Source organism: Cygnus atratus, chromosome 2 (assembly GCF_013377495.2).
Source record: "Cygnus atratus isolate AKBS03 ecotype Queensland, Australia chromosome 2, CAtr_DNAZoo_HiC_assembly, whole genome shotgun sequence".
Lineage (NCBI taxonomy): Eukaryota > Metazoa > Chordata > Aves > Anseriformes > Anatidae > Cygnus > Cygnus atratus.
The window spans coordinates 92706922-92720995 of record NC_066363.1 but is presented as its reverse complement, the minus strand read 5'-3'; the positions used below and the strand labels follow the sequence as shown (position 1 = coordinate 92720995).

At 41.4% G+C, this 14074-nt stretch overlaps 1 protein-coding gene across 1 annotated transcript in view; it reads left to right on the top strand.

Moving 5' to 3' along the window:
• Positions 1 to 775: 775 nt before the first annotated feature.
• CLPTM1L (CLPTM1 like) overlaps positions 776 to 14074 on the top strand; it is a 30341-nt gene continuing 17042 nt past the window's right edge. Inside the window, exons 1-6 of the mRNA XM_035550554.2 lie at positions 776 to 1067; positions 1269 to 1369; positions 3170 to 3359; positions 4636 to 4778; positions 6673 to 6751; positions 12050 to 12167. Coding sequence (XP_035406447.1) covers positions 888 to 1067; positions 1269 to 1369; positions 3170 to 3359; positions 4636 to 4778; positions 6673 to 6751; positions 12050 to 12167 — 811 coding nt within the window. The 5' untranslated portion in view covers positions 776 to 887. The remainder of the gene's footprint in view (positions 1068 to 1268; positions 1370 to 3169; positions 3360 to 4635; positions 4779 to 6672; positions 6752 to 12049; positions 12168 to 14074) is intronic.

Below are 14074 nucleotides of genomic sequence, written 5' to 3'. Positions count from 1 at the left end.
TTTTTGCTTTAATGTATTTTTTTCATTTTCCCTCACACCCTTTTTGCTTCAATATATTTCTTTCCTTTTGCTCCAATATGCAAATAACGCATTTGTTTTATTCTTGTGTGAGTGCATTACATTAATTATACTTGTGGGTGTAAATTATATTAATAGTGCTTTGTTTTTTCTACTTGTGGGTGTAGATTATATTAATAGTGCTTTGGTTTTATACTTGCAGGAGTAGATTATATTAATAATGCTTTGTTTTTTATACTTGTGGGTGTAGATTACACTATAAAAGGTTAAGGAAAAGAAGGCAAGCAGGGCAGCACTGCTCCAACTCTCTGCTGGGCTATCTCCACTGTTTTCTTTAAGGTCTCTGTATTTCACAGAATCATCTAGGTTGGAAGAGACCTCCAAGATCACCGAGTCCAACCTCTGACCTAACACTAACAAGTCCTCCACTAAACCATATCGCTAAGCTCTACATCTAAACGTCTCTTAAAGACCTCCAGCGATGGTGACTCAACCGCTTCCCTGGGCAGCCCATTCCAATGCCTAACAACCCTTTCCGTAAAGAAGTTCTTCCTTTCAGCTAAAGCTTACAGAAGCTTAAGGAAACCCTGAAGAAAACAGGGAGGCTTAGGGTTGGTTTTGTTTCGTTTGTTAGTTTTGGAAAAACAAAAAACAACCACCGCGCTCTTTCCACGAGCCCCCTGGCAGGCCGCAGCGCCGCGCCGGTTGCTAGGCAAGGGCGCGCCGCCCCTTCCGCCTCCCCCCTTCCCGGAAGTGACGGGCGGGCAGCGGCTTCCTTCCCCGGCGGCGGGGGGGATGCGCGGGCGGCGGAGGCGGCGGGGCGGTTGTGGGTGCCGGTGCCGTTGCCGGGGGGGTGGCGGCCGGGCACCATGCTGAGCCGCAGCTCGCTGAGCGGGCTGGCGGTGGGGCTGTTCGCCCTCTACGTGGCGCACACGGGCTGGGTCATGTACGGCATCGTCTACACGCGGCCCTGCCCGGCCGCGGGGGCCGCCGCCGCCGCACACCCCGCATGCGTCTGGCCCTACCTGGCGCGGCGGCCCAAGCTGCAGGTGGGAGAGCGGGGGGCGGCCGGTAATGGGGGGGGGGGGGGGCGAGGAGGAGGCACCGGGGCGTTTTCCCCGTTTATTGAGCCCACCGGTGCCCTGCCCAGCCTGTGGAGCTGGGTCGCGAAGCCCTGCCATCACCTCGGTGATGTGCCAGCGTTGTGTTTCCGTGCCCTGATTTCCCTGTCATCTTCTCCTTCGTTCCAGCTAAGCGTCTACACTACCACACGGTCGAACATCGGAGCTGAGAGCAACGTAGACCTGGTTTTGAACGTGGAGGATTTTGATGTCGAGTCTAAATTCGAAAGGTAAGTGGCAATGCTGATAGTTTTTTGGTTAGTTCTGGAGCGTGTAGCCAACCTAATAGCCATTCACATCAAGCACATAAGTTGATAGTCACGTGGGTAGAAATACGCGTGAAGTAGGTAGGTATACTCTTGGTGACAGTATCGTTGAAGGAGCTGAGTTGTCCTTGCATTCTTTGGCTCCGGGTTGAACCTATTACTGCACGCTCTGTGGGCCATTCAGTTTGTACATGTTTTCCATATTCTCAGTGCCAAGGCAGGAAAGCTGTCAGTTGGACTTCAGCTTTGGAGCCAAGGACAAAGCGCTACCATAGATAAAAACTAGTTGTTTGTTTGTTTGTTTTCTTAATGGAAGGTTCCTAGAATATTTCGTGTATCACAGATCAGTAAAGCACCTGCCTTGGCAGAAACGGTGTACTATGTTCTAAGAGCAGTCTCTTAGACAAACTTCTCTTACGTTGAGTGATCATCTCTCAGTGGCGAGAAAGAAATCTATGCTGAACAAAGTTGTGCTAAGAAATATGTTTCTCGCACGTATATCTTACAGGCCTTGAATGCTGTCATCTGTTGTCTACTGTAACTTTCAGATCCCACCCTAAACACTTGTATTACAAGCTGTACTAGATTACTTTAGCGTTGGTTGGTTTAAATCAACGTACTGTTTTAAGTCATACAAACAAATATTTTACAGAAGCGTGCTTTGCTTGTGATAGTAAAAGTGGCTTTCCCTTGTGAAAAGGTAAGTCAACACGTCTGGAAAATCTTAAGACCTTTCTCTAATAACGTGCAGCCAGAATAGCTGTGGCTTCAGACCCTGAATAGAACCTGGAAGTTGTAGATACTGTGTTCTCTCTTCTTGTATTGTAACAATGTGCTTTGGTATAACTGTTTCAGTGCTGACAATAGTAAAAGTAAACCTTTTTCTGGTGGTTTACTGTTTCAAGATTTTCTGAAGGGATGGTGGTGCTAAGATCATGCCCTTAGATGAATTTCTGAATATAACACTGTACTCTTTAATTATAAAGAGACACACATGATAGTTAGAACAACTGCTCTATTAGCTGCTTCATTTTTTTTTGTTTAAAGTTGTTATCTCGTATCTGAGGTCAGAGGTTCACCCTGGCTCTTTCACGTTCTGCATGTTTCATAATTAAAGAACGTGAACTTCCACAGTGCAGGTCACGGTAAACTTGATCTCTGGCAGACGTGAAAATAGAACTGTTTTACTGGTGGTCTGCTGGGCCAGTGAGAGTATCCAGACAAAAACAACCTGAGCAAATTAACGGGGTGCTTCCCTGGCAGGCACAAGGGGAGTGACTTTGTGGTTGGAGGCTCTGTAGAGTTGTGAGCTTGGCATGCCGTAGCTGAGAAGATACGTCCTTAATGCAAAGTGCTTGGCATAACTGAATTTCCTTCTAATCTTTCTGTCATGTATACACTCTATCAACATACTCAGTGCGTGGAAGGTTATTTTCTACAAGTTTTGTCATAATTTGGCAGTATGACCTGTTGGCTGGGCTACAAAACCGATAACTCAGTCCTGTGTTATTTAGGATAATAAAGGACGAATTGGACAAAGATGAAAGTGTCTTAAGATAGCGGTAAAACTTTGGTAATGCAAATATTACGTTACGTACCAGAGTACGTAAATTGAGCCACCCGGTCATGGCTCAGTAGGGCACATTAGCCCCGGCATGTTCTTGCTTGCTTTCAGAACATCTTAACATCTCCAGCAAGCCTCATATGTAACAGCTTGGTATTCCAACATATGTCACCTCGTAACGTACTTATTTTGTGTTTTAGGACAGTGAATGTCTCTGTACCAAAGAAGACTCGAAATAACGGCACGTTATATGCATATATATTTCTTCATCATGCTGGCGTTTTGCCTTGGCACGATGGTAAGCAGGTGCATATAGTAAGCCCTCTGACCACATACATGGTCCCTAAACCAGAAGAGGTTAATTTGCTCACGGGAGAATCAACCACACAGGTAGGTGGGTTTTCCATCTGTAGAAGAACTGGGGAAAAAATATATATTGTTTTACTGAAGAACCAAACTGTTTCTGATCCTCAAGTTAATACAAGTTTTATAGACACTAGTGGTTTTAGCAGCTGCAGCGCTTGCATCTTTAGAGTAATAATGATATTTAAAAAGTGGGGGGAGGGCGCAACCAAAATGCCTCTTTTTGCTTGGTTATCAGCTGGTACACTAATAGTAGACCTTTCAGCACAGCAAATGTGGAGCCCTCTATAATAGTGTCTGCTATTAAAACATTTCCCTAGTTAACGTTAATTTCTTCAAGGATTCATTCCTTGTGGTAGAAATACTGTATTGTTCTGTAATAGAGTGATGCTGCTTTCTGTAATGAGTTAGATTCATGTGAAATAATTTACTTTGCTTTTGTAAAATAGCGATACTAACATCGGTGAGGGACCAAAGCATACATTGCTTCTTTTTCTGTGGGATGTTCCTACTTTCCAGTTCAATTCAAGAGAATATGATAGTAGTATCCTTTGACAAATGTTGTAATAACTCACCAGAGGAAAAAATGTGGTGTTATTTAATGAAATGCTTGCAATGGCTCTTGTATCTCATTTTCAAGGGGGGTTAGAGAATTTCACCTTGCTCTTCTTTGGAATCTGAAATACACTTGTAGCTATCAGCGCTATTTCTAAATGTTGTTATGATAAAGTTGAAAACGAGTTGAAGCTAGAGTCCAGCATTAAAAGGTGATAGCAGGTGGTGGTTATCCAAGGAAAAGCAAGTAGAATGCCTTGGGGGGCAAGCATCTACTGAAAGCTATGGAAAACGTTTCAGCACTGCTTTCCACAGCATTTGGAGGCTCAAAAATTCAAAGCAAATGGTCAGATCTTTTTACTCCCCCAGATTAGTAGAGTCAATCATCCTTTTGACTGTTTTGAAGTAATATCTGAATACTCTACTATTCTTACTTTCAAGTGACTGTTTTCAGAGCATGCAGATGCATAAGGAATTAAAATAAATAAGCTGAATATTCATTCTTGATGAACGGGGCTTTGAATGGGCAATGAATTGTTCAGTATCAAATTATGGTTGGCATTTACAATATGTTCTGCTGTATTTGGGCAAAATACTTGGTCTAGTCTAAATTAAGGTAAAGTATTTCTTAACGAATGTCTATTTTGTAATACAGCTAATGACTCAGTAGTTTCTATGAGTTAAGAGTATTATCCTGTTCAAAATTCTGTATTGTTTAGCAGTATGTGTGTTTGTTGTATTTTTAAAGCAAATTGAAGCAGAAAAGCAGACCAGCGCTTTAGATGAACCCGTCTCTCACTGGAGGTCAAGGTTGACCTTAAATGTCATGGTGGAAGATTTTGTGTTTGATGGATCATCCCTCCCAGCTGATGTTCACCGTTACATGAAGATGTAAGTTGATGACTTAATTTTGCTAGATTTTAAGCTTAATTGGCTTTTCTACAAAAATCTTGCCTGTCCTCCTTTAGTATTTTATTTTTATATTGGAGCTTAGGAGACAAAAATAGGCACTCTTTAATGCCTGCATTTCAATAATGACAGTTAGTAAGGTATTATGTACTAGAACGCCTTGTTGGAAATGTCTTGCTATGGGCAGTTCAGAGTTTAAAATACCTTTTTGTATGGGAGTTACCAGGGTAACACAAAGCAGAACTGCAAAGACACAAGTAAATGCTACAGCAGGTTTCACACCTTCTTGTTCTCAAATCATACTTCTGGCCTTTAAAGCAATTATTGTTCCTTGACCTTTGCAGTTAACCGTCACATCCAGTTGTGTCTAAACAGCAAGTGCTTAAGTGGCACGGCTGATCTCCTACCCCATCTTTTTCCCCCCTCTATGACTGGCTTTATTTCCCTTTGACAATGCGTTGTTGTCCTACATAATTTAGTTTTCTCAAGAAAAACATAAAAAGTGAGATTTTAGGCAGGCAGTAGCTTCTGTTCACAGCTTGCTTAAATTTCTTCCAGTGTTAACCATATAAATAGCGCTGTGTTGGCTGGTGCTGCCGTATGTTGATGCCTTTCTCTACAAGTATCCTGTTAAATCCAGAAGCAGTTGCTTAGTCAGCAGACTCTGGGGTTCTGGGATAGCTTCCCAAGCAGAATAGATAAACTTAGCAACTCCTAAGACAGACCCAAAACAGGAAGGGGTTGATGGATCTTTTCTGGTCATATCTAGATGCTCTTCAGTGCTGTTTTATCATCACATTATGCAGAAAGTAGTTTGGATGTGAAATAGCCTGCTGCAATTCCACTAGCAGTAGCTTTGATTGTAATTGTTATCTAGAAATTGAACTCTCTTCAGTTGAAGAATCAAACTATTTCTGATCCTCAAGTTAATACTTCTCTGTATTACTGTTGCCCCTTGAGTATTTACTATGTAGTTACCGTACATAGAGACTTCTTCCTTTTGTGAACTACTAAAATTCAATTTCCAGACTTGAATAAGCTCAGTTGTGCTAGCTCCACAGACTCTTACTGAGTATACTATAGTGTAGATAACTGCCTCTCTAGTGAAGAGCTTTAAGAATTTGTCTCTTTCAGGGCCCTAGGCTAAATACTTTTCCAAAATACCAACAAAACAATTTCTAGTGGTCAGTTTTGTCAAGGCCTCGAAGGTTGTTATTACTGGTTTTGTGCAGGCTGATGAGGTGGTAGAGCAATCCAAACAAGTGTTTCTGTTCAGGAAAAGGCAGAGAATGTAGATGTTCCTTGTGCACTCTCATCAGTAGTATCTAGCCATCTTGTGTGCATAGCAGCCAGTGTTTACATGGTCCCATGCTAGGTAGAGCATGTGCTATTGCTGAGCTAGTAGGTGTCACTGGGGCTGGAGAGCAGGGGGGGAGATGGTGGAAAGTTGTCATTGCAGGAGGAGAGGGATACTTGAGACAAAGGATACAAATATATGGTGGTAAACCTCATGGTGTTTCTGCTTGGCAAACTTTTAAATTTCCTCTACCCTTGTTCATGCAACACCTTCAGCATCATCACGGCTAATTTCATTTGTATTTCGTTCTTTTTTGCTTATTCTTTCTACTGAAAAGTAAAAACAAACTGAAAAGAGAAATATAACACGCACACTTTTTATGCAGACATCTCTCAATGAGAGATTCCAGGCTAGCAGTTGCTTCTTTCATGCTGTGTGTTAAAGAATAATGTGCCTGAAAAGATGGTGGGAAATACCTACACGGGTAGATCTGAAAGTGCTGATTGAGTGCTAACTTGAATAAAAGTAGTTTTCTTTTTAGATCACTGCAGTTATAAAATCCATGTTTAAACATCCTAGGGTTCAGTTGGGGAAGACAGTGCATTACCTTCCAATATTATTTATTGATCAGCTAAGCAACAGAGTGAAAGATTTGATGGTGAGTAATAGAAAACCTTTAATTACATTTAATAGTTTTAACAGTAATCTTCAATGTTGTTATAATTAAGATTTTCTTCATAGGTTGTTTAATGAAAAACTATAAAGTCACAAAATGACTATCAATGACTGTTGTTTAACTTAACGTGGTCAGCAGTGGCAACTGCAGAGTCTGAATCTGCATTTTGAAATATCTGCCAAACGCTCCCTTCTGTTCTGTCAAAGGATATTTGGATTCCATCGCTCCTGCCTTTTGGATAGATATGGAGGAAATCTGCAGCAGCAGCTGTGGTGGGAGCAAGCACATGAGCAGTTTGACTCTTTAAACTGTTCGATGAAGTTGTGTTAGCGTTCCAGAACTACTCCTAGTATCTTCTAGGGAAATGAGCACACTGAATACAGCTGGTACTGCAGTAACGTGGGGATAAGAGAATAGCCACTGACTTAGTTCAAAAAAATTCACTTGTGGTTAAATTTTCCAGTGGTACCCTCTATCATATTAGAGTAACTTGAGCATACCTGCTGCCAATACACTAACAGTACATCTAACGAGTTTATGCACTCAGATCAGGACTTGAAAATGTCGGTGACAGAATCACAGAAGGATGAGGTTGTTAGGGATCTCTGGAGGTCTCTAGTCCAGCACACCTGCTCAGAGCTGGGGCACCAAGAGCAGGTTGCGCAAGACCTTGTCCATTTGGGGTTTGGATATATCCAAGGATGAATACTCCGCAACATCTCTGGGCAACCTGTTCTAGTGGTCATTCACCCCTGCAGTAAAAACAGGTGTTTTTTCATACATTTAAATTGAATTCTCTATTTAGCTTTTGCCCAACTCCTCCGCTGGAGGAAATCATGCAGTTTTGTTACTGCCCCCTGCATCTAAGCCATGTTCATCCAGCACCTTTTAGTTAAGCCCTGCATTTGTTTTTCAGTTACACCGACTAGAAATTAGGAATCAGTGACTGAGAACAAAAACTTTGAATGCTTAAGAATGTCTCAGAACTGTTAAATGAGCATATCTGGATTCAGCATCTTCTAGGTGGGAGCTTTGGTAGATGCAAACTTTCCATAGACCTTATAAATCGCCTTTCCAATTCATAAACTTCAGCTTAGACAAAGAATTTTGTTCCTGAATGCTGGGGAGAATATCCTTTAAGAACATTTCTACCCCATCCCAACCTTGTTTGGCAAAATAAACTCCTCTGCATTTCAGTTACAAATCTTTGTACCAGATAGTTCTGTCCAGTATTTCATTAGATACTCTTGTAATGTCTTTACAAGCGGTCACTGTCCTTTGTTTTTAGTTTCTTACCACAGCTCATTGTTAAGTTCAGTACATTCATATGAGTTTCCAACTGGTCATGTGCCCTGTTTACAAATAAACTCAACGTTCTCATGTGGCTAAGAGCATTCCCACAGCTGTCATGCATGTCATGGTCAATGCTATTGCAACTCGCAGTGATAAAGATCTTGAGAACGTGCTGCAAAGACTAATCTATCAAAACTAGCAAAATTTCTGTTCAGCGCTGGCTTATGTAACTTTTCAGTAGCGAGGCAAACTGCTCGCAAGCCCTACAGAAAGTCTGGTCTAATATTATGTGTCCCATGAGTTAATGAGAGGGGTATTTGAAGAACAGGAAAGAATAAGGGAGGAAGGTAATACAGCTTGTGTGTGGAGTAAGGCCAGCAGTTGACTGTAAATAGGGTATATGTTATCTGCTTGATACGCCTGACCTAGTCATGGTGCTGAAGATGGATTTTCCCTTGTTCTGCTAAGTTGTATAGGTTTTGAACTGACTATGATTTTCACCCAGCTGTAGGTCTTAGAAGTACTAGAATTTAATACAGTATGATGACTGTGTTTCTCATGTTGACTACTACATAATGCAGTGAGTGAACAATGGGCTGATGGGTCAGGCTCAGAAGGTTTTACTAACTGGGGTTACACCAGGCTGGCAGCCAGTCACTAGCGAGGTTCCTCAGGGATCCATTTTAGGGCCAGTTCTCTTCACTGTTTTTATAAATGACCTGGATGCAGGACTCAAATATGTACTAAGGAAGATTGCAGGTGTTACTAAATTAGGAGGAACTGTTAATTCCCTTGAGAGTAGAGGGGCCTTACAGAGAAATCTTGACAAACTAGAGGGCTGGGCAATCAGCAGCAGCATGAAATTTAACAGGAGCAAGTGCCAGTTTCTGCACCTGGGATGGAGCAACCCTGGCTGTACATATGGACTGGGGGACAAGAGGCTGGAGAGCAGCCCTGTGGAGAGGGATCTGGGGTTCTGGTCGATGGCAAGTTGAACACGAGCCAGCAGTGTGCCATGGCAGCCCAAAGGGCCAGGTTTAGTCCTGGGGTGCCTCAGGCACAGCGCTGCCAGCCAGTCAGGGGAAGGGATAGTCCCACTCTGCTCTGCACTGGTGCAGCCTCACATCGAGTTCTGTGGACAGTTTTGGGTGCCCCAATATATGAAGGACACGAAACTATTAGAGAGCATCCAAAGGAGGGCTACAAAGATGGTGAAGGGTCTAGAGGACAAGATGTTTGAGGAGCAGCTGAGATCCCTTGGTTTGTTCATCACAGAGCAGAGCAGGCTGAGGGGAGGCCTCATGGCGGCCTGCAGCTCCCTCACGAGGGGAGCGGAGGGGCAGGTGCTGAGCTCTGCTCTCTGGGGACAGCGACAGGACCCGAGGGAATGGCATGGAGCTGGGACACAGGGGAGGGAGGTGTGAGATATGTAATCTTATAGACAAAGTAGGTTTAATTAACAGTGTACATAGATGAAGGACTTGTGGCCACGTGAGAGTCAAAGAAGGGAATTCTGGAAGACAAGAGGTGTGGAGGATGAGAGTCACTGTGGAGCCTGAGGCATAGATAAATAACGAGATAAGAGCAAAGACCGCTACAAGGCCCAGGGGAAAAGAAAAGTAACAGAGCAGTTACCAGAACCAGGCATGGGATCAGGGGGTTGCGAAAAGGTACATAACAGCCCAAGAGATACATCAAGACAAAGATCAGCAGATGACAAGACAAAGGGACCAAAGGACTGTAAAGAGGGGTTGGAAGGTTTTTGAAGGAAAACATCTGGAAGGAAAGTGTATAAAAAGAATGTAGCCAGGTTGCAATGAAGACTCTTACTTCATCGCACTAAGAGTCCATGCAGATAGTCGCCCCGGGGGGGTCAGGCTGGTTGTTAGGAAAAGGTTCTTCACCGAGAGGGTGGTCGGGCACTGGGACAGGCTCTCCAGGGACATGGTCCTGGCACTGAGCCTGCTGGAGTTCAAGAAGCATTTGAACGATGCCCTTAGATACATGGTTTACATTATGGGTAGTCCTGTGCAGAGCCAGCAGTTAGTCAGTGATCCTTGTGGGTCCCTTCCTACTCGGGATATTCTGTGATGCTGTGTTCTTACACATTCTCCCCAGTACTGTGGGTTTGGGGATTACACAGGATTCTGAAGTAGTAAAGGGAATGCATTAAAATTCATACTGCAGAACTTGTTTGCTCTGTTTACACACTGCTTTGTAGCACTGATAGAATGCTAGAAGTAATATGTGATGTTCTGAGGCCTTACTCCAAGAACAGGTTGTATTGCACAGGATTGAAAACCTCCTAGTTTTCAAAAGCTTAGCAAGCCTCACGCACCTCAACTAGGTTGAGGCAACACTTGTAGGCTTGTAATTGTTCCTTAAGAAAGAGTTCATTCTTCTGATCTTGACAAATTCATTTAATTTGCTTTTGGTGTTCAAGAATTTCTGTCTTGCATGGCAATCTAGTTGTCTCCCTGCACAACTCCTATCTCCTTAGTAGTGCATTGTGTGCACAGAATGTTACTTGCCTATGTATTTGCAAAATTTGTGTGTTCTGTCTGTCCTGAATAGATAAAATTTCTTTCCATTTTCTGCCAGACATGTTGATGTTAACTTTGATGGACTGAGAAATTGGAATGAGAATGGAGGGATTACAGGCATCCTTTAAAAAGGAGAAGCCTGGAAGACCTGCACGTAGCTTTTGATAAAGAGCATTAGAATCTTGCTAGCACCTTCAATCTTCAGCTCTAACCTAGTTGTTTTCATTCTGTTTTTCTTCAGACTGTTTGGAGATGCCTGACAGTTTTCTTTCTGCTGGATTTATAAAACTCTCACAACTTCCATTTCTTTCCCTCACATACATTTGTGTTCTGCCCCCGCCCCCCCCATAGGGTCATGAGATTAAGAATCATTTGTACATACTGGAGGAAAGGGGGAATGGAATGGGAGAGTGAACAAAATCCCCGATTCACATCTGACTCTGATGTATGGGGAGGCTGAAAGCATTTTCAGTAACATTAGGATCAGAAGAAGCCCATTCATCTCTGATAAGCATCAGCTAAGTGATTACTGTAGAAACATACACAGTGTAGAGTAACAATTCTGAAATGGGAATTATGATTGAGTAGTAATTAGCATCTTGAACTGTTACCATTCAGAGTGCCTGCCTGTCTGTAGTCTTAAACTATCCTTGAAAGTTTAACACATACTGTGTGATCTTGTGCCTAAGCTGTGGAGAATTCTAACATCTCTAAGGACAATATTTTTTTCTTTTGTTTTAAAACTATTTCAGAGACAGTCAACTGTCATACAAAAGGAGCTGTGGCAATTTAAGACTTTTTTTTCAACTTAAGGAGTCCCCAGATAGTTCTCATTGTAATTGAAAGGTAGATGAGACAGGAGAATTAGGTTAAACTTACTTGTGACACCCTGTATGTCATGTTTTACACACAGGGCATTCTGCTTAGCTTTAGCTGTGGTGTTTTCAGCATTCTGAGCAGGCAGCAACATCTTGCTTCACCATCTTTTGTTTTTGTATGAATTGTTATAATCTCAAAATCTCTTCTCTCAAATCTCTTCTCTCAAAAACAGCCACAAATTAGTAAATTTAGTAAAGGTGTGACTGGGGCCTTCAGAAGATGTTTTGCTTGTCTTGTCTTCTACCTTATCATAATCTTATCATATACATCCAGAGAAGAACTATCAGAATGGAAAACTACCTTAAGCACACTTTTCCCACTTTAGCTGAGACCAGCAGAGGGAACTTAATGTAAGCTTCTCAAGGGCTTTTGTACACAGTAACAGTGAGGTTGCTATAAGATCTTGAATAGAACAAACTTGATTTAGCGCCTCTTGGAAAAAAAATAAAAGCAAAGATTTCAAGCCTTAAAGAGGTCAACCTCTTAAATTGTGTGAAAGAATGAATGGAAATAATTGTTGCAAGATTCTTCTATTAAAAATAAACTATTTCTTTTTGAAATTCAGGTTATAAATCGTTCCACAACGGAGCTACCTCTTACAGTGTCATATGACAAAATATCTCTTGGAAAACTCCGATTTTGGATCCACATGCAGGATGCTGTGTACTCCCTCCAACAGTTTGGTATGTTTTCATCTTTAATGAGTTTAGGTATCAAAAAAAGCACCTTTTTTTCTTGTAAATATACAGGTGACATTTAATTGTGCCTGTTTTTTGGTTAGCTGGTGAAAATATTTAGCACTACAAAACTTAAATTGCTTTACCTTAATAAGGTAAGGTTGGAAATAAAGTGTTGACATGGTAGGAAACGAGTGCAGAAGTTAATTAACTTTTTTTTAAGTATTAACTTTCAATTTTATTTGGATAGTACTACTGTGAAAGCATAACAGGTCAAAATAGAGGAGAATATTTCACCCACAGGTTTCCCCTATCATCCATGGAACAGAAAAGCTGTATCAGAGTTATATAAGCTTTTATATTAGCTATATATAGCCCATCACTCTGGCCATATACCTGTGGTGAAATACAGCCAGGAATAGCAAAGACTTTGGGCTCAAGCTGAGTGTAAGGAAAGAATCTTGGTTCCAATCATACTACTTCTGACACTTCAGAACTGGCTTTCCTCTCACTTTGGCTCAGGTCAAGTACCTCACTTACAAATATATAGGATAATTCAGATAAACTGGAGGCTAAACTGTTAAATTCTGTATTTGGCTTAAATGGAATGGCTTGGATTTGGATGGTGTTGGGGATTTTTTTAGATTTTTTAACAAGTGAATTGGTTGGACAATTTTTACTGCATTTTGATTTTATTTGGTTAGCTCAACTTTGATCATAATGGGCATCTGTGCTGAATTAAAATAAAACAAAACTCCTAAAAAGAGATGAAGGAAAGACCTAGAGAGAGAGACTGTTTCAGCTTCCAGTTACTGGAGTAAGCGTACACTTTCACTGTGCAGTTCTTACACTCTGTGTCAGTGATGGTGTAGCCAAGCTTTTACTGCCTTTAAATATCTGTTCCACTGATGCAGACGTTTAGGAGTCTAATCATCCTCCTTAAAAATCTACATCTTACTTTCAAGGTCATTTTCGCTGATTTAGTTTTCTCTCACTAGACTCTAGTTGGCTTCTTTAGGCTAGGGTAAAGAACTGTATCAAAACTGAAAACCGAACTGGTGTTGATGTATGCAAATGGTAGGGCTCTTCCTGATCATCTCTTTTTAAGTTCTTTAGACAGCAATTTGAACTTTTTTTTTTTCAGGCTAAGAGATCTTATAAGCTTCCATGCTGGATTAGTTTAGTGATTCCTAAATCCTTTGCAATTCATCTTTTTGTATATAATTCAGGTAGGTGTGGTATTTTGCTGGTTTCCCAGGTGATGTACACAGGGGTGTTGCTGCATCTGTACTACTCAATGTTCTTGTTCACCAAAGTTTAGTCATTTTAGTAAGAGTGAGGAGTTGGTTAATCATTATGATCTGAGTTGGTATTTTACAATGGATGACATTCATTGCATTGATTCCTGAAAAAAAAAAGATAGATACACATATTATATATACACGTACACGTGTTCTGATTCAGTCATATATATCATACACATGTTCTGATTCAAAATCCAAAATTCCAAAAATAGGTAAGCTGTGAGGACCGCTGATGTGACAAGTTAAAATAAATTGGTGCTGAACTCAACAGTGTCATAACTCAAACTATTCAAATGTCAAAAAAGCATTACATTATGGTCTGAAAAAGAAACTTGGACAAACACAGCAACTGACTGGAGGGTATAATTGGAATAGAAGACCCTCATGGGATCAAACTGGATTTCAGGAACTTGACAATCTGATGCTGGCTGCAAGAGCTGTTCTGTGATCTATCTTAATGCTGACTGAAAGAGATCAAAAGCATACTGTATCATTTGGAAAACGCAGTCCTTCATACTGGCAACCATATTTATCACAGACAGCTCTAACTCTTTGAATTAGCGGTCGTCCAATAAGTAACAAGATGGCAACATTCCTCCTTTTTTGATG